The 27,054-nt window shown below is 39.7% G+C and overlaps 1 protein-coding gene across 1 annotated transcript in view; it reads left to right on the forward strand.

Moving 5' to 3' along the window:
• brinp1 (bone morphogenetic protein/retinoic acid inducible neural-specific 1) overlaps positions 1-27,054 on the forward strand; it is a 107,834-nt gene that overhangs the window by 15,830 nt on the left and 64,950 nt on the right. The window contains exon 2 of the mRNA XM_046839928.1: positions 9,588-9,855. Within this exon, the coding sequence (XP_046695884.1) occupies positions 9,638-9,855 (218 nt within the window). The 5' untranslated portion in view covers positions 9,588-9,637. The remainder of the gene's footprint in view (positions 1-9,587; positions 9,856-27,054) is intronic.

Raw genomic sequence — 27,054 nt, forward strand, 5'->3', positions numbered from 1 at the left:
TCCAAAACAACTGCATTAAACTTCCACCTCCATGTGTGAGTGTGGGGGTGAGGGAGTCTGATCACATCTTCTCTCATGTTCTTCATCTCACACAAGCTCCTCTGGTAGAGACACAAACGTCCCATTTGGACTCCACAGAACTTTCATTCACTCGTTCACTGTCCAATTCCTGTGTTTTTGCCTGTTAAAGACTGACTAAAAGATTCTGTGTGTCCACACAGAGGTGCTGTAATTTTTCTTTCTATTTATTATTATTATATTGCAAATGATATTTTTACTCATAAATGTTTTCCCTTTTTGTTTATTTTCTTTGTTTAGCTTGTTTATTTCCTCTTACAATCTTGAGGTCGCTCGAATCCCCTCAACACCGACATGCCGATGAGCGGTCGCTGTTCTGTGCGTTTGCTTCCTGGCGTGACCTTTACCTACACAGAAACGAGACAGAAATACAGGCTTCGACACTTGCAGACTTGACGCCTGTGACTCAGAAGCACGCTGGCATTTGCGTCGGCTCCCCCGAGACCACCGTCCTGAGATAAGCTTCTTTAAAAGCACTAATTTGATGCGTCCTGTCGGTTCTCCGAAGCTTTGCATCGGCTCCCTGTGGATCTCACGGGACTCGGGCGCTCGATACGTCACCACAGAGGATCATGGGATGCAATTAAAGAACAAGCCAGAGGTCTTTGCGAGCTGGGATGAGTGAAATGGATTTCGGGATGATTTCGAGAGCGTGTGTGGGGTCGTATGAGATCTATACGGTGCGTCCTTTGGGATTCATTGAACATAATGCATTCTTAGAGCACTGGAGGGATGAAGAACATTGATAGCATCTGTTTCAGAGTGTTTAAATCGAGATTGTTTGAGGAATCACTTATTTGCAGCTCCATTCATGACAGTAACATGACTGAGATCTGTACAGGAAACATCTCGAGGCTCCTGGTCACAATATTTAGTTTAATCAGTGTCCTTTTCTTTTCCCTGGTGGTCTAGTGGTTAGAATGCAGCGCTCTCACCGATGTGGCCCGGGTTCGATCCCCGGTCAGGGAACCAACCCCCACCACTCTTAGTGCCGGTCCCAAGCCCGGATAAATAGGGAGGGTTGCGTTAGGAAGGGCATCCAGCGTAAAAACATGTGCCAAATCAAACATGCGGATCATAAATATGGATAATCGACCCCTAATGGGAGAAGCCGAAAGATCACACAGATACAGTTTTAAAGCATTAAATGACCTTCATATGGCTGAAAACGTGTGTGTACAACATTTGACTAGTACATAAATAAAAAACCTCTTGACTAATTGTTAAGCTGGAATTATTACGTACAGCAGAGCCACGACTTTTCTGCATTACATTTTGTTAACAAGGTTGGAAATGATGATCGAATCACAAAACCCAATGCAGAATTATGCGAGTCTGTAACGTCACATGACAAATGAATGAAGGATTTGGAAGGAAGAAGAGATTCGGGAGGACACCTAATCATTTCTGTGTCTCATGTGACAAACAGATGTAGGGATGCTGAATATGTACAATCAGAGCAAAATTAAGAAATCACACGATCATGATTGGGATGAATCGCCAGTACCGAGTCATGTCAATAATTGCGTGATTCGGCATAAACGACACACTTTCTTGGACAAAACATCAGTCCTGAATTAAATAACTGAGACATTCAAAATGAACAAATCACATTCTGAGGCAACTTGTTAGTTCTGAGCCTTTTATATATGTAAATGATATTAAATATACATATTATTTATAAACGTATATAAATGAGTCAATTCAAACGAACAAATCACTCACTGGGACAACTTGTTATTCCATGACAGTAATGTGAAAATCTGAAGAATAATGCTGACATTTGTATTTTTTTGGGCTTTAAAAAAAAAAAAAGATTAATTAATGAAAGGACAAAAAAGTAATTAAAATGCGTACCGACTCTCTGAGAGTTAATGTTAATCTGAATAAACTGGTAAATGTCACGGTGGAAGAAAAAAAAAACTAATTCTGTGTTTTGTATTCATTGAGAAGTTTAATTTGGGAAGAAAAGAAAAAAGAAAAAAAGAAAAAATCCCTGCATTTTCCTTGTTGAATATATCTGGAATTCCCCATCTGGTGCTAATATTAATAATAACACTGATTTTTATTTTTATAAAACTGTACATTATTTATTAGAATAAAAACAAAGGAAAAATATATAAATATGTCTTCTGGTCTTGTTTAGATAATAATAAGAAGAAATGTTTTATAAAATAATAAAAGAAAAGAAAATGTGGGTAAAATGCAAACGGATTAGGAGACATATTCTGCTGTATATTTATTTGCTTCCACGTAAAAATTTTCTAATTGTTACATTTTTATCTAAATGTATATTATAAAATGATAATATTATTAAAAAAACACTGAAAAAATTAAACAAACATAATATATATTTATATTAAACTACACTCTTTTTTGGAAGATTTTCTTCTAGATTTTGTGGAGATTTATTCGTCCACATGCGTGTTGGTAAAGTCAGGTAGTGATGTAGGTGAGAAGGTCAGGAGACCTGGGCAGTTTGTGGAAGAACCCCATGTGCCTGGAAGCATAGGTGTACAACATTCGGCTAACATACACATAAAAGCATTTTCTGCATTAGTATTTTATTGAAAATATTTATAATAAAATATTAACCCAATATGACTCGTCCACCAGAGCCGGGTTCGTAAAAGCGCTACGTCGCCACACCGGCGATTCTGCTGACTCTGCATTACCCTGCAGCGCTGACTCGAGTAAAAGTCGATCCTTTACAGCAAATGGAAATCAGCCAAAGTTACTGCACCGGCCGATCATAATTATTTAACGATTGCGTTTAATTAGCTGCACGCGTAGCACCATAATCACGACTCAGCAGAAAACGTGTCGTTTTCTTCAATCCTACATGCGACGTCTGAATCCCTGGTGCTCAGGACCGTTCTTTTTTGATAGGTACGAGCCAGGAGAGACATTACTGAGCGTTTATTGCCGAAGTCCGAGTTCAATCACCAGCTGTGTTCCACATGCGCGATCAAACGACTCTGGTTCAGGTTCATCATTCAGGCATTTCATCTTTCATGGAGTGGAATGGTGTCGAGTTCTGGATTCTGATTGTTGATTCTTTTTATGTATATCATAACAAAGTATTTGGGTCAACGTCTATTGACCAATCAGAATGCAGAATTCTCATGTTATTAGCCACTGTACATCATGTGCAGAAACAAGAACCGAATCCTTGAGAAGAGAATAAATCAAGATGATGTGAGAGGTTCAGGATGGACCCTTCTCTTTCTCTCTCTCTCTCTCTCTCTCTTTTTCTTTCTGGCTGAACTGCCAGAGAATTCACTCTACACACTCATTCCTTCCCGCTGTGGTTTCTCATGCTTCTCCTCTCGCTAGCTATGAATCAGATTTCACCTCGTCACCTGAAGGACCCGAGCATGTGCTTTTTTTGAGATCTCTCAATCTCAGACAAATGAAAAGCTCTCTCTATGCTCCTGGGTGTGTTTGGAAGGTTTTGGCCACATGAGAACCCCCGGAACAGCTTCTAAGCTCCTCGGTGGAGATTCTACATGTCACAGGAACCATACAGGAACCGTAAAAGCTGTTCCTCCAAAAGAAAGAAAAACTTGACTGTTAAACATTAAACATGTTTTGTGGAAACAAACGTTCATGAAATACAAGCTTTTGTTATTTTCACATGGAGAAATCTCAGTAAAAATACACAGTATGGATAAAATCCCAATTTAAAATTGAGAAGAATCATTAATGTTTGAGGAGCCGCTGGGAAACAAGTCGCTTTTACACAGTTACAGTACGAGGATTTTATTTTGTGTCTATTTGTGTTATTGTCTATCTATCTATCTATCTATCTATCTATCTATCTATCTATCTATCTATCTATCTATCTATCTATCTATCTATCTATCTATCTATCTATCTATCTATCTATCTGTCTATCTATGTAATGATCTATCGATAGAGAGAGATAAACAGATGAACAGTAGTCTGAATTAATTGTTCACCTTTTTTTTTATTCTGTTGTCCTATATAAGACTACAGTTGGTGTTTGTTGAGCTCCATGGCCCACTTTCTCACACACACACACACACACACACACACACACACACACACACACTGTGATGTTGGCATCTTGTTGGATGAAGGAATTATCCTGGAAAAATCCAAGCTGCCAAAGCAGCCTGCTCCGTGTTCATGCTGTAAAAACTCAGTGTAACTCAGGGTTCATGTGACGGCTGTACAACAGAGATCCACTGCGCTGCCCCTGGAGTGAGAGATCGCACTTTTAACTCCGACTGAGGCCTCCTGTAGGTGTGTGTCTGAGTGTGTGTGAGTGTGTGTGTGTGTGTGTGTGTGTGGTTTTATGGATTTGACTCCTTTGAGGAAATCAGGATGATTCATAAATGTATAGAGGCGACGACTATGATGTGTGTGTGTGTGTGTGTGTGTGTGTGTGTGTGTGTGTGTGTGTGTGTGTGTGTGTGGCAGATTGAGAACTCACGCATGAAAGCCATCTCATTAGCAACAGGGGTCGAGAGTTCACAGGTTCATGTGGGGTTAAAGTCTCGGGCAGCCGGTACATTTACACCAATTAATCCATTCATGTGAGGAAGAAACTGAGCGACATATAGATAAACATCATCATCATCACACACAATCTTTACACACACACACACAAACAACATTATACACTTGCATTATTAACTTACTTACTGGATAAACCACATTGCTGAAATTTTGCATGATATGGCCGAAGGTTTATAAACACCTGACCATAAGATTTGTATGTGATTTTTGAACATTGAGTTCCATTGAGTTCCCATTTGCTGTTATAGTAACCTCCACTCTTTTGGGAAGATGTTCCACTAGATTTTGGAGTGTGCTTGTAGAGATTTGTGGAGATTCATCAGCCTCAAGTGCAGTTCATTTCATTTCTTACAAAATGGTTTTAATTAATCAGTTAATTGGTGAATGGATTTGGTTTGTTAATTGATATAAATTATTGGTTGTTTGGTTAATTAGTTTATTAATTAATTGGTAAGTTTATTGGCTTTTTGGTTTAAATTTTTTGAATGGCTGTTTGTTTGTTTGTCAGAGATAACGCTCTTCAATCTTCAGGACAGAAATCTGTTTCTTTAAAGTTGCTCATTAACATGACGAGCTTTCCATAAAAGATATAATGTTCTAAATAAAAACAATAGGATTTTTTCCTTTAGTTTTTTCTGGTGCTTTTCAATCTTTATCCTCCTCCTCCTCCTCCCCATTCGACAATTAACGTTAGTTCTTTTGCTAATGCGGAGCTGCAACATGACATGCCGACGTTCCTTCATATATGGTTCCTCCCCGTCCATGTTTCTCTCCTCCGCATGCTTCGAGTTAAACGCCGCACTGTCGCGTCCTGACAGCCAACTTCAAGTGAGTCTAAACTAATTATCTGAAAGGGCTGCTTTATTACATTGCTTTACCGTGTATTTGTCATCGCAGAAGGAACCGCTGTCTGGCCTCGAGATCTTTATTCATTAAATCTCAGAAGGAGAACGCACTCGTTATATCACTGTCTGCTGCGCTGCCTAAATTACCCTGCGCTGCTCCGAGCAGGACCGATGCCGTTTTAAACGTCTTCTAAAGAACTGCGATATTGCACTAGGCCAACTTTTTTAGAAAATTAGTTTTGGACTTTTTTCCTCTATGGTATTTACCTTAGAGACATCATTACTTACGGGTGGCGTTATTGTATTTTATTTATTTATTTATTTATTACTCCATTATACCAGTAAATGCATAATTTAGGACATGCTGCATGAATATGCATTATTCATGGTGTTTGCTTGTTTCAAAGGCTGGCTCAGATTTTTATTCATCATCCAAAAACACTCGCTACAGCAGCCGGAGCGACTCTGAAAAATGACACGCAAGACGAGTGGAATGCTATTTATATATTTATATTTATTTATACATACCATAAGATTGTTCCGTGCTTCCACTTTCCACATGTAGTTCTGCTGTGATAATAATCTGCACTTTTCTGGGAAGATGTTCCACTAGATTTTGCGGAAATTCATTCAGGCACCAAAAATCTGGTAGTGATGTAGGTGAGAAGGTGAGGAGGCCTGGGGTGCACTCAGCATTCACATTCATCCCAGAGGTGTTTAATAGGGTTGGAGATGTATAGTAGAAGATTTCCCACTCCAACCCCTGTAAAGCAGATGTTCATGGAGCTTTGTGCACATGCTGAAACAGGTTTGGATCTCCTAGTTCGAGTGAAGGGAAAGTTTCATTCGACTGCATTCAAAGACGTTAGATACAATTGTGTTTCTCCAACTTTGTGTTAAGAGTTTGGAGAAGAACCTCATAGGTTAAAAAAAATATTAGCTTTAAGCAAACGAATGATTATTATAAGTGAAACCAAACTCGACAATGTACAACAACTTGTAACTGTTTTAAAGTAAATAAACTGGGGGTTTTAAATGAAGTAAATCACCAGGACACCAAACGGAACTTTTGCTTTGTTTCCACAGGCGGTTTTAATTGCCGGACGTGCGCATCATGGAGGATTTTGAGACGTGGCGCATCAGTAAAAAATTTTAGTGGCTTATTATAATTTTTTCTATATCTGAGTAGTGAAAGGACGTCCAGATAAATGTGTGTTGCATTTACGGTTAAAATTTCGCCTCTTTTATATTTACTCATTTCTATTTTGAATAAAATTGGTCAAACAGAAATGCATTAATGATTAATTTAGAGATGCATTAATTGCGCATTAATAAAATTAGTGCCGTTAAAATTAATTTGTGTTAATTATGCACTAATTATATATATATATATATATATATATATATATATATATATATATATATATATATATATATATATATATATATGCCTAAAGAAATAAAATAAAGCCCTTAACGATCATAATTATTGGCACATTTCTGTCAAATCCCAGGGTCTGATTGGTCGATTCACTCTCTGTTCTTGCTGCTTTGTTTTCTGTATCTTCAACGATTCTTTTGTGTTTTAAAGCTTCCCACTTTCCGGATCGTCTCTCGCCGTCTAATACACTGAGGGGAAAAAAGATTTTGACTGAAATATCAGCAGAACAAAGTTACAGCGTCTGTAGCCGGAGGGTGAACTTAAGCGCATGGAAGCCATTTTCGGCTGTAATTACGCTTATCGCTGAGCGAAGACACGATTCGACTGGCTGCGAGGAGATAATAAAGAGCGCCCGTGACGAGCGCTAGGACAAGTGTGTTTCGAACGAGAGAAGGAGCATGAGAAACGACAGGCCTTTTTGTTAAACCTCTCTGTTGTTAATGAAATGCAGAAAGACTATGGCGATATTGATGATGTCATTTTATACAGCAGGATCAATCGGCGCTCTCGAAGATTCGTGACTGATGCAGAAGATTTGCTCGGTCCGTTTCTGGTGTTCAAGACTGTATTATTGAAAACGTACAAGCAATTGAACAAAAGATTTAACAGTGTTAAGCCCCACATGATCCTTTCTGTATTTCCCCCTTTTTGATATTCAGTTTCAGTTGTGTAAATACATTTCGGTTTTAAGGTGAAGGTCCACATGAGAGCATGAGGAAAAAACCCGGAGAGATGGACATGTATGACAGGGTTAAAGCTAAGGGTTAACATGCAACTGCATTCATTCAGTTTCATTTACATTTCTTACAAAATAATATTAACTGATTGATGGATGGATTGAATAAATCAGTTAACATACAAATGACTGAATGTTTAATTGATTGACTAATTAATTATTGAAGAACGAAATGCTGACTAAAGGTGCAAAAGTATGATTGTTCATTTATTTGTTGTTTGTTTAATCATTTATTCAATTATTCTTTGATTCCATAATCTATGTCAATTAATCAACCAATTCAATAAATCAACCAGTCAACCAATCAGTGTCAATCAACTGGCTGTCTCTTTGTTAATTATTCATTAATCAATTAGTACATTATTAAAATAAGGAATTAATTAAAACGACTGAATAATTTACCAGACGAATGAACAAGTGAATAAATAAATATCTTTATTTTATCAATTAATTGTTTATTCATTTATTTATTCATTTGAACACGTCGAAGAAATTGATTAAAATACAATTAATGTATTAATTAAATTAATTAATGTATGCATTCACCTTTTCATTCATTCGTTCATTCATTCAGTTGATTAATTATTTATTTTTTCAATTAATTCATACATTTATTCATTATTAACAAATAGGCAACTGGTTGATTGACATTTGATTAACTGATTGATTGATTGATTGATTGATTGATTGATTGATTGGTTGTATGTATTGATTGAATGTAGCCGATCTGAAGTGCTATAAAGAGCTGAAGTAACAAATGAGAACAGAAAGTCACTTGTTTTACAGTCTGGCATTAAATGTAGCTATAAATGGATAAAAAATCTTAATTAAATGGTTTAATGAGTGTGTGTTTGTTGACAGAGTGATTTGGTGTCTGAGGAACAGAACGCTTTGTGATGAAGCGATTCATCTCTTGAAATCTCGTCTTTCACTAAGCAAGATCTTTTTCCGTGTGCCGTATTTGACGTGATATCGATGTATGTAATGTGAGTGATCCGTGTGCGGATACACACTCGGTGTTGATTACACTCCCTGAGACGTCTCACACACTCTGTTCTACGACACGTCACGGATGATCCTGTCGACCTCGAGTGAACTTTTCACGCTGCTAATTAGTGGGAAAGACGTGAAAGCGGCACGTCTGCACTCGGGAGCTGCTCGCGGCCTGAAAAGGCCACCGAGGGTGTTAAGGGGGAGGGAGGGGGGTTATGGGCTGAGAGAAGCTGAAAGACTATGTGTGTGTGTGTGTGTGTGTGTGTGTGTGTGTGTGTGTGTGTGTGTGTGTGTGTGTGTTTTACATTAACATTCTTTTAGTACGTGAAAAGGGCAAATGAAAAAAAAATGATGGTGATGGGTAAAAATGGGTAAACAGAGCTAAAAAAAGATAAAGAAAGGTAAAGAGAGGAAAAGAGAGAAAAGATGAGTAAACAATGAGAAAGAAGGGTAGAGAAGGGTAGATATGTGTCAAAAGGAGTCAAAAGGGGTAAGGGGGTGAAGAGATGTGGAAAAGGTGAAAGGTTTCATGAGAGATAAAGAGAAGTAAAGAGGGGTAAAAAGAAGGTTAAGGGGTAAAGATGGATAAAGAGATAAAGAAAAGTAGTGAAAGGTAAAGAGGGGAATAAAAAGGTGAAGCCAGGGATAAGAGAGGTGAGCTGACTACGGAGAAGTAAAGAGGGATAAATTAAAGTAAAGAGAGGTCCAAAAAGTTAAGGAAAGGTAAAGATCGGGGAAAAAAAGAGAGTAAAGCGGCAATCTCTTTTTCTTCGCTTTACCTTTCCTCATCCATACCCTGTTTCTCTCTCTATTTCTCTCTCTAACTCCTGTTTCTCTCTTTATAGATACACTGTGTATATATTTATTTCTCGTGCTACTTCTCCTCCCTCTATTCACCACTGTATCTCTTTCCTGCTCAAGATCTTTATTCTCTCTCTCTTTCCTGCAGGTCTCCATAGAATGGAGCGAGAATGAACAGAGAGCGGCTGAAGGAAAAGCATGAACTGGAGGGTCATTGAGGTCACTTGCTTCCTGTTTCTATGGGATCATCTATCAGTTGAGTGTCTGCGTGTGGATCCCTCGTCCTCCGATCATCATGTGCCCAAGCACTTCGACTGGCTCATCTCCGACCGCGGCCCTTTCCACCACAGCAAGGCCTACCTCGCCTTCGTGGAGAGATTCCGCCAGGGATTCACCACCCGCTATAAAATTTATAGGTGAGAAAAACTCCGGTGTGATTCGGAAATCTGCTCAAGAACCGTGACACGTTTATCAGATATTTTAGACTGTTCCCTCTCTCTTTCTTTCTATCTCAACCGTTCTATTTCTCCCCCACTTTCATTCACATCTTGTTTTTCCTGCACGCTTTTCCTTTTTTTCTGTCCATCTTTATCGCTCTTTCTCGTTTTTTGTATTTATCTCTCCTCCTTTCATTTTCTTTTTCTTTTCATGTCCTCTGTAAACTGCCTCTTTTATTCTGTTTATCCGTCCTACTTTCTCGTTCATACTTCCACCTCACCTTTCTTCATCCCTACCATCTCTCTCTCTCTCTCTCTCTCTCTCTCTCATTCTCTCTCTATCTGCACCTTTCCATCTTTTGATCTTTTCTGTCCCAATTCCTTTCACTTTTTCTGTTACTGGCTCCTGCCTTTTCTCTGACCATCTCTCTCTCTCTCTCTCTCTCTCTCTCTCTCTCTTTCTCTCCCTTATCATATTTACTTATTTTGATTTCCTCCATGCTATTCTGTCCATCCATCCTACTTCCTCTTTCTTACATTCATCTCACCCTTTCTCATCCTTATCTCTCTCTCTCTCTCTCTCTCTCTCTCTCTCTCTCTCTCTCTCTCTCTATTTACTTTTTTGTTCTCATGTCCTCTTTGTTCTGTGTCTCCATCTCTCCCTCCACCTTTCTTTTTGCTTCATTCTTATCATGTCTCTCTCTCTTTTTCTTCTTCTCTTTGTATTTATCTTTATATTTTTCCCGCTTTTATGTACAGTGAGAAGAAAGGAGAGGAGAAATGAGAGGAGGAAACCCGAGTGGTTGTTGTGGGATGTGTTTTGTGACAAGTTCAGTGTATGATGTAAAAAAAAAGTATATATTTCACTTCTAAACACAGAAGTCAACCCTTTTTTTTTTTTCACTCCGGAGCCGAGATTTCTGTCGCTTCTCTCCATGAGCTGATCTCAGGTCCACGTTGCGGCCGAGGAAAAGAGGAGAAATGAAATGAAAGTGTTTTTGAGGTTGTTTGGGTTTGTTGTGTTTGTAGTCGTTTGCCTTCTGCTCTGCATCCTATTTAACGGCGTTGTCAAAAAACACGGTGTTACAATTTTGAACGCGCCGTCTTTTCATCTGTCAACTTTAATGCCAGAAATCGCTGAGTCTGAGAGAGAGAGAGTGTGTGTGTGTGTGTGTGTGTGTGTGAGTGTGTGTGTGTGTGCATGTACCCGCATGTAAGACGTGATTTGTCAGAACAGAATTCAAAGTATTACTATGATTCCCTCGCCTCTTTGCAAATATTTGACTGGCACGCGCATGCAAATAGAGAACGAGGGAGAACGAGAAAGATAGAAAGAGAGGAATTGAAAGAGAGAGCGAGTGCTCTCTATCCATCCCTCCAACCCCGAGCGCTCTTTGAAGTCCGTGAGCTGAGAACGATACGTTTGATTCGCCGTCACTTCCTCCTCCTGTCTCTTTATGCGTCTTTTTCTTTTCCCTTTTTTCCCCCCCGCTTTTTTCTTTCTCTCTGGCCTCTGTGCTCCTGTCCTGTATTTCTCATTCTCTGCCTGGATTCGGCAGATTTTCTCTTTCATGCGTTCTCTCAACATTTCAGATCTGTTGGTGCTTGTTTATTACAAATCGTCTGCGGCTTTTTGCTTTCTTCTTTCGTTTTTGTGTGTGTGAGTTCTCCGAAGCCAAGATTTGAGCATTTTGTGCATTTGAGTGTGTGTATGTGTGTGAGACACATTTACTGGAAGGACCACATTTATGGAGATTTATGGAGATTTGAGGTACTGCTGTAGGTGAGGTGAGGAGGTTCCTGAGGTGCAGTCAACGTTCACATTAATTCATGTTCTATAGTGTTGGATCTTTATAGCAGGAGATCTTCCACTCCAACTCATGGAAAGCAGATCGTAATGGAGCTGGAACAGGTTTGTGCACTTTGTGTCATGTTGGAACAGTTTTTCTGGTCTACTGGTTCAAACGTTTGTGTCCCAACACTTTTGCTATGTTCTTCTTTTGCCTCGAACGTTTATCAAAATCACAATCTTCACAATATGTTTCACCATACGCAAAAAACTCCTTTATGGAGATCAGGAAATGTCTACAATTGCTGTCTTACTCAGTGTGGGAGTGGAACCGTATGTTACTATGGTTACAGGTGTTTATAAGGTGGGTAGATGAGTCGTTAAGATGTTGGACTTCTGATAAGATGGTTATGGGTTCAAATCCCAGCACCAGCACTCTTGTGCAAGGGCCCAAAAGTGCCATAATTGTGTCTTCCAAACATTGCTACTTTTAGAACCACCTGCATGTTCAACGCTTTAAACACACACCTGAACTTCTTTCCAGCCAATCACAATCCACTATTCACACCGAGCAGGGTAATAACGTTCTCAGCGTGTATTAAAGTGCTCACTACGAGGTGAAACGTAAACACGTCGGCAATACACAAACCCTTCATAATTTCAACAGACGTCCCCCAACAACTTTACCATCCCATAATAGTCATTTTTTATTAATATTTGTATAAACAGCATGCTAGGACGAACGGATCGCTCCCCGTCGGCTCACGGCTCGCTCACGACGAGACGAGATGAGACGAGACGATTAAACGCTGCCTCGATACAGCGCCGTGCTCCTCATTAAAAATTTAATCTGAAAAGCTGCAATCACATCTGCCTGACATCTGTGCGGCTGTCAGGCACTCGCGAGAGGCTCATCCATCAAACGGCCGTAATCAGAACAAAAGTTCTGTAGGGTTTTTTTTGTTCTGCTGTTAGAACACAGGAGTGCATGAGAGAGAGAGAGAGAGAGAGAGAGAGAGAGAGAGCCTTATGTCCTCAAACCTCTCAGGAAAAATACAATTACATTCGTCTGTTTTACAAACTGATCCTGGATCAGAGACGCATGGAAAAGGGCCGAGAGATTCGCAGTGAGAGGAAATAAAACCGAACAAAAACAAGAGAACCATTCAGACCCAAGCAGAAAAAAATCCTCAAAACATACTTAAAGAACCGAGTGTGTGTGTGTGTGTGTGTGTGTGTGTGTGTGTGTCATATTCTGAGTGATTCAAGATAGATAAATAGATGATAGATAGATAGATAGATAGATAGATAGATAGATAGATAGATAGATAGATAGATAGATAGATAGATAGATAGATCAGTGTGGGCAGTAAGTAGTAATAATAACATCAGTGGCTGATGTTGATGATGAGGATGAAGATGATCGTGCAGTAAAGGAGCTCATAAACAGAACAGGAAGTGGCTCTTTTGCCAGGCTGGCATGTTTTCTCCACGGTTTGGTTACCATGGCGATGTAGACCGATTGTTGTGTGTACAATCAGAACAAGCAGGAAGTGCAGGTTCTCCCTCAGCACCTCTCTACAGGATGAGATTAAACACTGTACCATAACAACCTGATCACAGAGACGCAATTCCCTCTAAGCTCTGATCACCGAGACCTTCTGCCTCCAGCCGAGATGACATTCCGCCTCGGCAGCTTAGCCCCGAAAGGTCACCATCACTTTCCTGAATGCTTCCTTTTCTCCTAAAGGTCTGTTTATGGGATAATTAACCCACAGGACTTCGTGTTTAACCCTGGGTCCTTGGATTTAGATTTTACAGCAATACAGTTGTAAAAATGTGCATTAAACTGTCATTATAACTGGAAAAGTATCAACTTCAGGTGCTGCTGCTGTTCAACACGTCACTACAACAGTACCACGCAGTCGGAAATATGATGCGAAGAATGCAAAATGGACTTTTCTGCAGTTTCGGACGAAGTTGCTAAAGTTCATCGTCCTTGAAATGTAATGCTATGACATTTCTACAACAGGCAGATCTTCTTTAAGCACAGGGGCATTGCTGGAACATGCTGGAACAGGTTTGGGTCTCCTACAAATGAAGAGATCATTTCATGGTAGTGCATCCAATTGTGTTGCTCCAACTTTCTGGTGACAATTTGGAGAAGAACCACATTTACTGTAGCTGGAAAATTCCGGTGTCCCAATACTTTTGTCTGTTCATTAGATCACCTCGGCTCCGATTTATTTATTTTTCTATAAGAACTGTAATTTTAAATCCATCAGGTTTTAAAGCTTCATCTCTATAAATGTTGTCAAACTGATTGTTTAGGATTAAAATAATTCTCTTGAGCTACACAGTATGTGCATCTCCTTTCCGTATGTATTTCTTAATTAACAGCAATGTGCATCTGGTTGCTCTTCTTCTTCTCCTCTGCTTCCTAAATCCATCGCTCATGGTTTGAGGGACTTTTATATCAGTGCTGTTACGACTGCGGCTGTGGTTCAGAGCTCCAGTCCTGGGGACACTTAGTTTTGTGTTTGCCATTAATCTACGCTTATTCGGCTCAGTATCTGACACTTTATGGTGCGTGTTGGAGAGAAGAAAACACTCAAATGTGCCGAGGACCTGAACGGAGAAAGAGCCAGCCTATAAAAGTTCAGGAAAATGTTAATAATGCATGAAGCTCTTCAAAGTTACTCGTGCTGGGACAGGACTTTTATTTAATCTGTGTAGGTGGTGGTCGGTGTGGTCCTACTGTGTGTGTGTGTGTGTGTGTGTGTGTGTGTGTGTGTGTGTGTGTGTGTGTGTGTTATTTATGGCAAATCATAAAATATAGAAATGTCTATACTTAGTATTGGAGGAAACGGGGGCAGGATGGAACAGGAAGTAAACATGGGCAGATAGAATTGAAAACACAGACAGATTTTAAAATAGAGAAAGAAAGGGACAAGGGAACAAAAAGGCATTTAAATACAGTACATTTCACCCCCCAGGTCTTCATATCCCAGGTCTGTGATACAGCGAGAATGAATGTCATAAAACAAGAAACCCAATGAACACAATTCAACACGTCTCCTTTCACTGTAGCCACAACTGCACATCCACGTACATCATCTCCAGCAGAAGATCGCTATTCACCTCGTCACATGGTCCCCGTAAATATGTTTTATGCATTATGCTTTCCTGGGGAATGAAGGCAAATAGTGTGTGCAATTTTTTTTTCTGCAAATTGTACAAGAAAGAAAACGCAGAAGTATAAAAAAAAACTCAACAATCATTTTATTCGACCTTTCCTCATGATCTCCAGCTTTTCTTGAAAATTTCATGTTGTAACTGTTCTAGAAAGTGTATCTGCGATCTAAACAGTTACTGCTCCTCTGTCAGTCATTGTGGAATGGGAAAAAAAAACAGGTGTTACATTTATTATTACTGTCCAATCAAAAGACGTAAAAATGCCGGCGTTATTGTACACCTGCTAGATAGCCCCGGTGTCACCAACCCGAAATGTGTTCAAAGTGATTCTTATGTGTGTTCTTAATGTGTTCTTAAGTGATTGTTACAGTATTGTAATAGCATAGTTACAGTGTTACAGTATTGTTATAGCATAGTTACAGTGTTACAGTATTGTAATAGCATAGTTACAGTGTTACAGTATTGTTATAGCATAGTTACAGTGTTACAGTATTGTATAGCATAGTTACAGTGTTACAGTATTGTTATAGCATAGTTACAGTGTTACAGTATTGTTATAGCATAGTTACAGTGTTACAGTATTGTAATAGCATAGTTACAGTGTTACAGTATTGTTATAGCATAGTTACAGTGTTACAGTATTGTTATAGCATAGTTACAGTGTTACAGTATGTTATAGCATAGTTACAGTGTTACAGTATTGCTATTGCATTATTACAGTGTAACAGTATTGTTATAGCATAGTTACAGTGTTACAGTATGTTATAGAATAGTTAGTGTTACAGTATTGCTATAGCATAGTTACAGTGTTACAGTATTCTTATAGCATAGTTACAGTGTTACAGTATTGTTATAGCATAGTTACAGTGTTGCAGTATTGCTGTTGCATAGTTGCAGTGTTACAGTATTGTTATAACATAGTTACAGTGTTACAGTATTGCTGTTGCATAGTTACAGTGTTATAGTATTGGTATAGCATAGTTACTGTGGTGTTACAGTATTGCTATGGCATTATTACAGTGTTACAGTATTGTTATAGCATAGTTACTGTGGTGTTACAGTATTGGTATAGCATTATTACAGCGTTACAGTGTTGTAATAGCATAGTTACAGGGTCGTTAAAAAATTATTTGGCATATTTACGGTGTTCTTACAATATTCCTATTGTACATTTACAGCATTTTTGCTTCATTGCTCTTGCATAATTACAGCACTTTATATTGCTACACCATAATGTTTGTATTTTAATAGTATTCTTATAGTCAACCTCTTATATAAACGTCAGCTTCTGGGTCACGTTATTTTTTTGCAGAACAATGTCGCACCTTTGACTGTTTACAGCATTATTCTCTACTGAAAAGCTGCTTGTGACACGTGCCTTTACAAAGCCTTAACACAGGTGGCGTGTGTAGTGTGCAACGTGAGAGGAATAAACACACACACACACAAACACAAAGAGAGAGTGGGTTCATTCGATTCCTGCTGATTCGCCACATCAGAATTCAAGACCACATAAAGAGCAGGGGAGAAAATAAAGGCCAGCCATGTGGGTGGCTATCTGTTTATCCACACACATGCACACACACACACACACACACACACACACACACACACACACACACACACACACACTGGATGATGAGGTCGGATCACCCTTTTCTCCGTGATCATTGTTCTCGGTCTCTTTCTGTGGCTCTGGTGCGGACGGGAAATCCAATATAAATGCTAATCTGTCTATTAGTACACTTTAGAGAGCCACGAGCGCTCATTGTGCGGCAATCAAAGGCCGAGATGGACGATTTCTTATTTAGAACGAAAATATTTATGAACGTGCCGATCTGCTTATTGATCAGGTGTCAGGGAGAGAATGGAAGAAAGGCGGATCGCGGCCGTCTCGACGCAGTCGCCCAGCTCGGGATCCATTACGGGGCGAATCTCCTTTCACCAGGGTTTAACAAGAAGGTGAATGGAAAATAATAAAGTCATCACTGCGAGGAGACGATCGTGATATTCAGCCTTTATTATAGAGTAAAAGAGGTCTCTGGCACGGCACGGAGAGGCGTCACGGCGCCGCCGGGTTAATAACGAGCCCGAGACCTTGGAGCAAATAGACTTCTCTGAGCAAAACCGTTAACAAATCTCCGCTTCTGATCGGATCCGTGTTTTGTTTTTGTTGTTTTTTTTTCCCGATTCCATATTTCCACAGAGACCTTGTGTTCACATCCACAGCTTGTTCCACTACTTCAATCTGGCGCTCTCACCAATCTGAAGAAATAACAAAGAACTGGTTCCATTTGAGATGATTATTTGTGTCGAGCAATCATGGAAAAACTCTGTGAAATGAAATTATTGTCAAGCACTTCCAGATAGTCCAGGTGCAGGAACTGCACAGTATAACACAAATCTGTAGAGAAAAAGAACAACAAAAAAAACAAGGAAAGGAACATGGGGCATGTTTCTGTTTCGCCGTTCATATTTAAGTGTGTTGGTTCAAATCTCAGCAGTTCCCTAAAGCAAGACGTTTCATCATTCGGTTACATGTACTGCAGATTTTATGGAAAAATGAATGATAGCGATAGAATTAGCAGTTTCAAAATGAAGGAATAAACACACTCTGACAAATAACCAACGACATGTCAGTGCGAGGAGGCGGAGTTACCGTTTCCATGGCAACAAGTATTTGAATCCTTTTATGTCACACCAATTTGACAATTTACATTAAACCTCTTTTATTTTTATCCAGTTTTAGTTACCTGGAATCGTTACTTTTTCCTCCAAGGGAACCCTTAAAGGTCCTATAAAGGTATCATATAGACGTTATAGACACATACGGTGCATATTGTATTGTCGGGTTACACAATCCTCGGCTAAGACAGTGGGGTCTTGTGGCTGAGGGATTTAGGAACGTAACCAAATACGAATACATTATACAGATCGAGGAGATCAAATAATTCTGAACAAATATAAATAAGGATACAAACCAAATACAAACAACTATAAATCCAATACTTGTTTACATACACCAACCAGGCATAACTTTATTATTGTGTTGGTCCTCTTTTGCTGCTAAAACAGTTCTGACCCGTCGAGCATCAACAGCATCAACTTCTTCAGCGGTTTGAGCTACAGGAGCTCGTCTGTTGGGTCGGACCTCACGGACCAGCCTTCGCTCCACACATGCATTAATGAGCCTCGTCCCCTACGACCCTGTCTCCGGTTCACCACTGTTCCTTCATTGGAGCACTTTTTATAGATACTGACCACTGCAGTCCAGGAACATCCCCCAAGAGCTGCAGTTTTGGAGATGTTCTGACCCAGTCATCTAGACGTCACAAATCCACCCACTAACAAGTGCCATGATAAAGAGCTCATCATGGTATTAATTTACCGGTCAGGTTAATGTAAAGGTTAATGTATGGACAAGTATTGGAACACCTGACTTTTCCAGATGTATATGGTTTTTCCCCATATTTGGAGACACGATTGTATCTGAGATTTTCGGATTCAAGAGCATGACATTTTCTTTTCACTTGAACTAGGAGACCCAAACCTGTTCCAGCACGACAATGTCCATGTGCACAAATCAAGCTCCATGAAGATCTGCTTTCTATGGTTTGGAGTAGAAGATCTCCTTATTGCCAGGTTTCAAAAAAACTCCCACCTGGTGTAAAAATATTATTTCCAAAGGTTTTTTTAAACCATTAGAGGAAAAAATATATTATACAGTATGCTGTTATGTGGATATTTTATTAATATATATATATATATATATATATATATATATATATATATATATATATATATATATATATATATAAAATCACTCATGCCTCTCAATAAATAAATAAACAGTGAATGTTTAGTTTATAATGACCTCTCGTTACAAAAAAACAAAAAAACAAACAAAAACACGCCCAGCCTGTGTTTGAGAAAAGCAACCATCTGCTTGACGTCGAAATCACGGCGCTCTGAAGTGAACGCTGGATGTTGATGTTAATTCCCGCCTGCCAAAACAGCTCTTGACTCATAGGCGTATGAGAGTGTATAATAGCACGTATGCATACTTCCTGCTTTTCTTTCTGTGCAGCCCCTTGTTATCTGCAACCTGTTTTTTTTTTCCTCGAGGTCGCTCACTGCAGAGGATGCTGTAATCATCGCATCTCGTACGTACGGCCCTCGCACTGCCAAGCGCAATTTAACCACGATTTGTCAAACTGTTTATGCTAATGCGGGTAATTTTATGTTTGCCTCATCAGCTTAATTAGGTGGCGACTAATCAATTTATGATTAAAACGATACGACAGGCCGCTGCTCGCTGAGGCCCGGATTCGGTTTGATGAGAAACTTTCAAGGTCGATGCACTTTATTGGAGTTTATAGTGGAACGTCACTAGTAAGCTCTAAGAATAAATTATATCATATTATATTACATTATATATCACAGTATGTAATTTTAAAATGGGAAGCACTTTGACAAAAAAAAAAAACTATACATATAACAAATATATATTAGGGATCTCCATAACTGAGGCCGGTGCGATTTGCATCTCAATGCGTAGCCAACGATACAATAAATTACAGATACACATGAAGCAGCTACCAGTGTGATGCGATACGATTCACCCCTATTACGATGCAGTGCGTTCCGATTTCGAATCGATTCTACACAATGCGATTCTATGCGATACGATGCAATGTAAACAAATATGATTATTTATCCAATATGATAAAAAATAGTTTACTTTTATTCAAAGAAAATATATGAAATAAATCCAGACGTTTTTTCCCTGTTGTGTCTGCAGGAAGTTACAGCTCTACCTCTGCCATGTTAATCTGTATTTGATGTGACTCTCAGGACACGCCTCGGTTTTCATAGTGTTGCGAAACGTCATATTCAAATAGCAGCAGCGGTGCTGAGAGAAACGTGCTCAAGAAACTTTTAACGATGAGAAATCGATCTGCATAGAAAATATCACTTACAAACTATTGGTCGCTTTAAAAAAAATAACAGTGTAGCGCATCTACTAATTATTACATACAAGTAAATTGTTTTCTACCGATGAAAATATGTTGAAAATGATGCATCGCGATACAAACGACAACTTGTATCGGATGCACAGTTTTTGAAATCGATGCATCACATTGTTGACTTTTATGCAGATGCACCGATACAAATCACTGAAGGGTCTGATTTGTGGTGGAAATGTGCAGTTTGCTTGATCATGTTAGCTGCGAACAGTGAGGACAAAACATAGCAACAGGCATTCCAAAAGAAGCTAATATCATGTATCACCTTTAATAATGTGGAACAGGAACAAAAAAGTTATTTCGCTTCTCGTGTTACAGACAAACAGCAAAAAAACCCAAACAAAACAAAACAAAAAAAACAACACAAAAATTGTGTATTTTTGTAATGTACTGACACTGGAGACTCCTTCCATAAATGTTAAAAACAAGACCCAATGTACCGAATGTTGATGTACCACACTGAACTGTTGTACTGAACTGTTGATATAGAGACAGTAACGTGATGTATTTAAGCCTATGGTTTTTCGGATGAAATGAAAGAGCTCTGATATCAATCCCGTCCCTGGCTGATGGATCTTTTGTGAATTGGCTCATTGGATTTTTTTGTGTGTAGTTTTTTTTTTTTGCACAGACTAATCCCAAGCGGTTCAGCTTGTCCTGGGGTAATTAGATTGAGCTGGATCATTTAGATGCTGTACAGATAGCAGGAGAAATGAGAAGAATGAATAATATGGACACACACACACACACACACACACACACACAGACAGAACTGGGCTTAGACAGATTCTGCAGGAAGACGAGCTGAACAAAGGTCAGCTTCAAGGTGAGAAATAATTAAGGGGGCTTTCGGTTCGTCTTGGTGCACAACAGCACTCCAATCAGTGTCAAGTACACACAAGCACACACACACACACACACACACACACACACACACACACACACACACACACGTGTGTATTTTCTACGAACTTAATGAGTCTACTCTTCTCTTGATGTGAACACTACTACCTAAATGTGAAAAGGTCATTTATAGGAATATTTTTCCACGATTTGATTTTTATATGAATATATTTGTAAATATTTTTCACTATGCTGAACCTTAAAACTAACCAAATATAATAAAGGTCGCGCCACACTCTCGACCCTCTCTAATCATCCACCGCGCCGCGATTTCTCTAATTGCAGTCAGGAAGAGCGGCTAATTAGCGTCGAACCCGAGCTTTTAGGGTTAAACAACTCGGTTAAAAAGTCAGTAGGCTGTGTACCCGTCCCGCATACACCTGCAAAAAAGCATGATGGGAAAGTGGAAAACGTGTTTCCGAGAGGGTTGGATCATGAACTTCACTTATGCAATAGAATTATGCAATGCAGAACATTACACTGCACCTGGGTTACGAAGTAGGCTGCCTAGATAGTGAGCCATTTTAGGTCTTGGTGCTCTTTATAGCAACCCAGACGACCCTTTGTGTCTCATCAGAGTCGGGTGAAGTTGGAAAGTATAAGATAGAAGAGATGAACTGTAGACGTTCTCCGAAAAGTCTGAGCGTGAGAACAGCATTGGTTTTATTTATTTATTGTTTTAGTTAGAAACTAAAGTTTGCCTGGTGCCTTGGAAATGTGAAGAAAGAAAAGTAAGAAAAAGAAACGTTGTCACGTTCTTTTTACAGCACAAATTCTTTCTTCGCATATCACAGCGATGTTAGAAGCAGGATCAGCCGTGATACAGCACAGAGGGGTAAGGGCCTTGCTCAAGGGCCCCAAGAGTGGCAGCTTGGGCATCATACCAGGGCATCAACCACCGACTTTCAGATCAGGAACCCAAAGAACTACTACTTCCCGGAATAATTGTAGATTTTTTGGATCTGAGCGGGAAAGATTTTATGATTATAAAAAAGTCATTTTGTAACTACACAGAGCAGTCACGTGTTCACGTGTTCATGTGTTCACGTGTGTATGTGTTCACGTGCAGCCACAACGGCTGGTGGAGGAGCAGAACTCGAAAAGCCACCCACATCATCCAAATCAGAATAATGGGAGCATTTTACAACTTTGCTGATCCGATAAATGATCCGATCCGTAACGTGATCTGACCCGTGAGTTTTCTGATCCGTTGCACCACTAATGTATATGATATGGACCAAAGTTTGACCTTAAAAACATGCTTTTAAATCCTCTCGTTCCACATCGAGTGCCATTTGCTCTCATAATAAACTCCACTCATCCGGGAAGATGTTCCACTTGTTCCATTTGTACATGTCTATAGCTTTTAAGACCTTTCCTGGGGGGCACAGGAGTGGCAGCTTAGTGTGGCATGGATTTAAAGTCATGACCTTCAGAACCAAAGTCCAATGCTTTAACCACTCATTTACCACCTCCCCACTGGATTTTGAAGTTTGCTTGTGGTGATTTGTGGATATTCAATTAGCCATAAGGGTGTTAGTAAAGTCAGGGAGTGATGGAGGTGAGAAGGTGAGGAGGTTCCTGGGGTGCAGTCAGCATTCACTTTCATAACAAAGGTGTTCAGTAGGGTTGAAGCATGCATCTCCATGGAGCCGGCTTTGTGCACTTTGTGTCATGCTGGAACACGTTTGGGTCTCCAAGTTCAAGGGAAGGAAAAATGTCACGCTCCTTACATCCAAAGACGTCCTGTACAATACAAGTGTGCAATGAATGGAAGGAGTCTCCAGTTCCAGGACTTTAAAACCGTGTTTTACAGGATTTTAATGAAAAGTCTTAACTTTTACCTGCAGGTGATGGACAGAACACACTTTTATCTCCACAAGGATTCAGCGTACACACTTACTGTTTTAATTATGACTAACTAAAAAAAAAAAAGAAAAGGAATTAATACGGTAAAGCTTGCGGATTATGAGGCGTATGAAGTTTAATTTGATTTTCTCAAGCTGATTTGATTTGGTGTACAACGCGCTCTCTGTTCCACTTTCCCCGGGGCATATTTCAGCCAGAGGTGCCTGGTGTTAATTAGTGGGTCATGAATATTTAGTTAAACATTGTGTTTAAATGGAAATCACTTGACCAGGAGGGCATAAGGAGCTTTCACATTTACACAGGCTGAAAAGAAAAAAGTCACATTTCTTATATTCTCTTTTTTAAAACAGTAATTCTGTGTTTATCTTACAATTTGTTTTTAAGTTTATTTTGTTTTTCTTCATCCAGACTGGATAGAATTATGTTGTCGAGCCCCACTGTGTCTCCGATCAAGAAAAAACTTCTAGCGAGCAGATAGCGACGATAGAAAAAGAGCAGAAAAAAGAACGGCTATGATGCATGTGGCGACCCCAAGTGGTGGCAACTTCCAAAATAAGAGTTAAAATAAAATATACGCCGCTATGTTTGCCTGCCGCGCAGAACTCTTCTTTTTTTTTTTCTTCAACATTTTTACAATTTTGTCGTATCGCTATTTTCATTATAAGATTGAAAAATCGTAACTCAAGTATAGACCTGTATAGATTTGATTTAATATTCATAATGCCATATACACTGCAAATTAAATAAACTGAACACTGTTCTATAGGACACAATTTTTTTCATAACCCAGTTTTTCATTTATTAAATGAAGATTTGTGTTGAATTATTATAAAAACACAATATTATTTGGTATATAGTGTTTACTACCCTTAAGATCAGTGACAACCCACCCCCCCCGCCCCCTTATTTACTCTTTCGTTAATGTATATTTGCTGCAGTTTGTCTGTAGCCTCGCTCATGCGTGGTCTGATGTCTGTACATGTGACAAATAAAACTTGAAAGTAGCACAAACGTATGTAGAAGAGGGCAGATAGTTTCTTCACAGTGTGACTCGGAGTGGAGTTTTTCAGAGCTGTGATGTGATAAATCATGACATGTAATTGCTTCACATACACTATGTGGATGAAGGTACTGAGACACCTGACTAAAGTTATAAAGAAGGTCACTTGAAATAGGAGACTCAAATCTGTTCCTGCATGACGATGCGCCTGTGCAAATTCCAGCTCTATGAACATCTGCTTGGGTTGGAGTTGAAAGATCTCCTGCTATAGAGCTGTTGAACAATACAAATGTACCTGAGTTTACTAACACTCTTGTGGCTGAATGAATCTCCACAAATCTCGATGTGGGGTGGAGCTTATTAGAAAAGGAAATCGGGACTAAATGTGGAATGGGAAGTTCAGAAATTAGCACATACCAATTTTATGGTTTGTACCAAACTGTTCTCTGTGAAGTGTGTATATAGAGAAATGAGACGTTATGTAATATATGGAATGTGTCTCATGGATTTTTCAGAATCATGCCACGCTGCAACTGCGCGTCCAATTTCCTTTTAATGAAAGAAAAACTAAAGGCGGGTGAGGAAGATCAGAACAGCATCTCTTTTCATGAAAATTCCAAAGCATGAATTGTAACTACAAATTGATAAAAAAAATAAAATAAAAAAAACAATGCAATCATTGGCAAATTGCTGCTGTACCCGTACCAAGCGTGAGCCCTTTCCAATTTAATCTAATAAAACACAACACGGACTCTGAGCTTGTATTCACAACACACTCATCTCCCTGACATTTTATTTAGCACCATCAAATTAGCTGACATGTAGGTGTGTGTGTGTGTGTGTGTGTGTGTGTGTGTGTGTGTGTGTGTGTGTGTGTGAAAACAGTCCTTTCCCTCTCTTCACATTAGCACACAAATGCAGCCGTCACAATGCGAGTTGAGCTCAGAGCACTACGCTGCTGCAAAGCTCCGTGATAAGCCGTGGTATTAGCACCCGATTGGCTGATTAGATTCCGGGTTTAGGCTTGACACAGCCGCCGGCTCAGCGCATGACACACACACTCTGCGTCATACACACTTCATTAGAGCGACAGCTTATCTTTTTAGGTCAATTACAGCAAGTGTGATCTTCGGAAAGAGCTGTACTGTAACACAGGCGGATCGGCTCGCATGGCTGAGAGGAAGCGCAAAGGGATTCGTTTGATTTCGTCTCTTTCGCTTGTTTTAGGTGTTTGTAGGTGAAATGTCTACTGTGATGGTTCCTAATAGTTGCAGTGCATGTTGTATTGAAGAGTGTTAGACAACTATATAGAGTATAATGGACTGGAGTAGAGTGGAGCAGCATGTAGTGGAGTAGAGTAGAGTAGAGTACAGTGTAATAGATTGTAATGGAGTATTGTGGAGTGTAGTACAGTTGTATAGAGTGTAATGGAGTGTAGTGGAGTATTGTGGAGTGTAGTACAGTTGTATAGAGTGTAATGGAGTGTAGTGGAGTATTGTAGAGTGTAGTACAGGTGTATAGAGTGTAATGGAGTGTAGTGGAATATTGTAGAGTGTAGTACAGGTGTATAGAGTGTAATGGAGTGCAGTACAGTTGTATAGAGTGTAATGTAGTGTAGTGGAGTATTGTGTAGTGGAGTACAGGGGTGTAGAGTGTAGTGGAGTGTAGTGGAGTATTGTAGAGTGTAGTACAGGTGTATAGAGTGTAATGGAGTGCAGTACAGTTGTATATAGTGTAATGGAGTGTAGTGGAGTATCGTGGAGTGCAGTACAGTTGTATGGAGTGTAATGGAGTGTAGTGGAGTATTGTAGAGTGTAGTACAGGTGTATAGAGTGTAATGGAGTGCAGTACAGTGTATAGAGTGTAATGGAGTGTAGTGGAGTATTGTGGAGTGGAGTAGAGTTGTATAGATTGTGCTGGAGTGTAGTGAAGTGTTATAGAGTACAGTGTAATAGGGTGTAATTGAGTATGATGTAGTGCGAGTGTAGCAGAGTTTAGTGGGGGTTCAATGGGAGTATAGTACAGTTATATAGAGTATAGTGGAGGTCAGCAATTACTCCTGTAAACCCCAAACTGTTAAAAATCATTAGCAGCTCGGTTCGAGCAGATGGTGAAGTGGTGTCCTTGTGGTATATATTGTGTATGTGGTGTGTACTCGGGGCTGAGAGCGAGCGGCGTCATGTCCTCGCCGAGGCAGCAGTGGGAGGGAGCAGCATCACACCGCTCTGGACAGATGGAGGCAGCATGGCCGCCTCGCCTCGCCTCCGCTCACATATTGGAGAGCTGCAGTGAGCCGAAACGGTGGGGGAGGACAAAGAAACAATTAACCAAAGGGAAAAAAGATATAGAAAAAAATATAGACAGAGAGAGAGAGAGAGAGAGAGATGGAGTGGGAGAGAAGGTGGCGGTGTTGTTTTTGTTGAACTTCTGACTTCTGAAAGACTGAATCGCGCCTACAAATACACAGAAATGAGGAAAACATTTTTTATATCTTTTCTCTCTTTTTCAACCAAAAGTTCAAAACAAAAAAAACTGAAAAATAAAACTGTAAAACTGAATAAACACTTACAAATACAGCTAGTAATGATTCAATAAGAAGAAAAAGAAAAAGCCTTTTTGCACTGAAGGTTAAAACACACACACACACATCCGGACAATTTTATCTGAGAGTTTGAGTTGTGAGGGATCTAAAGCCATGCGATTAACACACATCCAGCGCTAACAGCAATCTCACCACATGCTGCGATGCAGTGTCAGCACAGCTGGTGGTCTCCATAGCAACCAACAACAAAGATCTCGCTCATCGCATTTTGTGTAAAATGCCTTGGGTTGATGTTCCAGTGTGGAGATTCATAAATCACACAATTACAGCTTTAACACACAGAGTTACACAGCGACATGTCACTTTATCTTTCCAGTGTGTCCGTATAATAGGAGAAGAAAAAAAAAAAACTTCTTCTTCCGGCTTCTCCCATTAGGGGGCGCCACAGCGGATCATCCGTCTCCATACCCCCCTGTCCTCTACATCTACCTCTTTTAGACCAACTACCTGCATGTCTTCCCTCACCACATCCATAAACCACCTTCTTGAACTTGCTTTTTTCCTCCTTCCTGGTGTCTCCATCCTCAGCATTCTTCTACTGATATACCCCGTGTCCCTCCTCTGCACATGTCCAAACCATCTCAATCTCGCCTCCCTCACCTTGTCTCCAAAATGTCCTACATGCGCTGTCCCGCTAATAAACTCATTTCTAATCCTGTCCATCGTCGTCACTCCCAACGAAAACCTCAACATCTTCAGCTCTGCTACCTCCAGCTCCACTGCAGCAACTTACTCATCCAACTAACCCACCAGCTAACCATTCAACCAACCACCCAAACAAATAAGAAACCAG

The sequence above is a fragment of the Silurus meridionalis genome, chromosome 25 (genome assembly GCF_014805685.1).
Source record: "Silurus meridionalis isolate SWU-2019-XX chromosome 25, ASM1480568v1, whole genome shotgun sequence".
NCBI lineage: Eukaryota > Metazoa > Chordata > Actinopteri > Siluriformes > Siluridae > Silurus > Silurus meridionalis.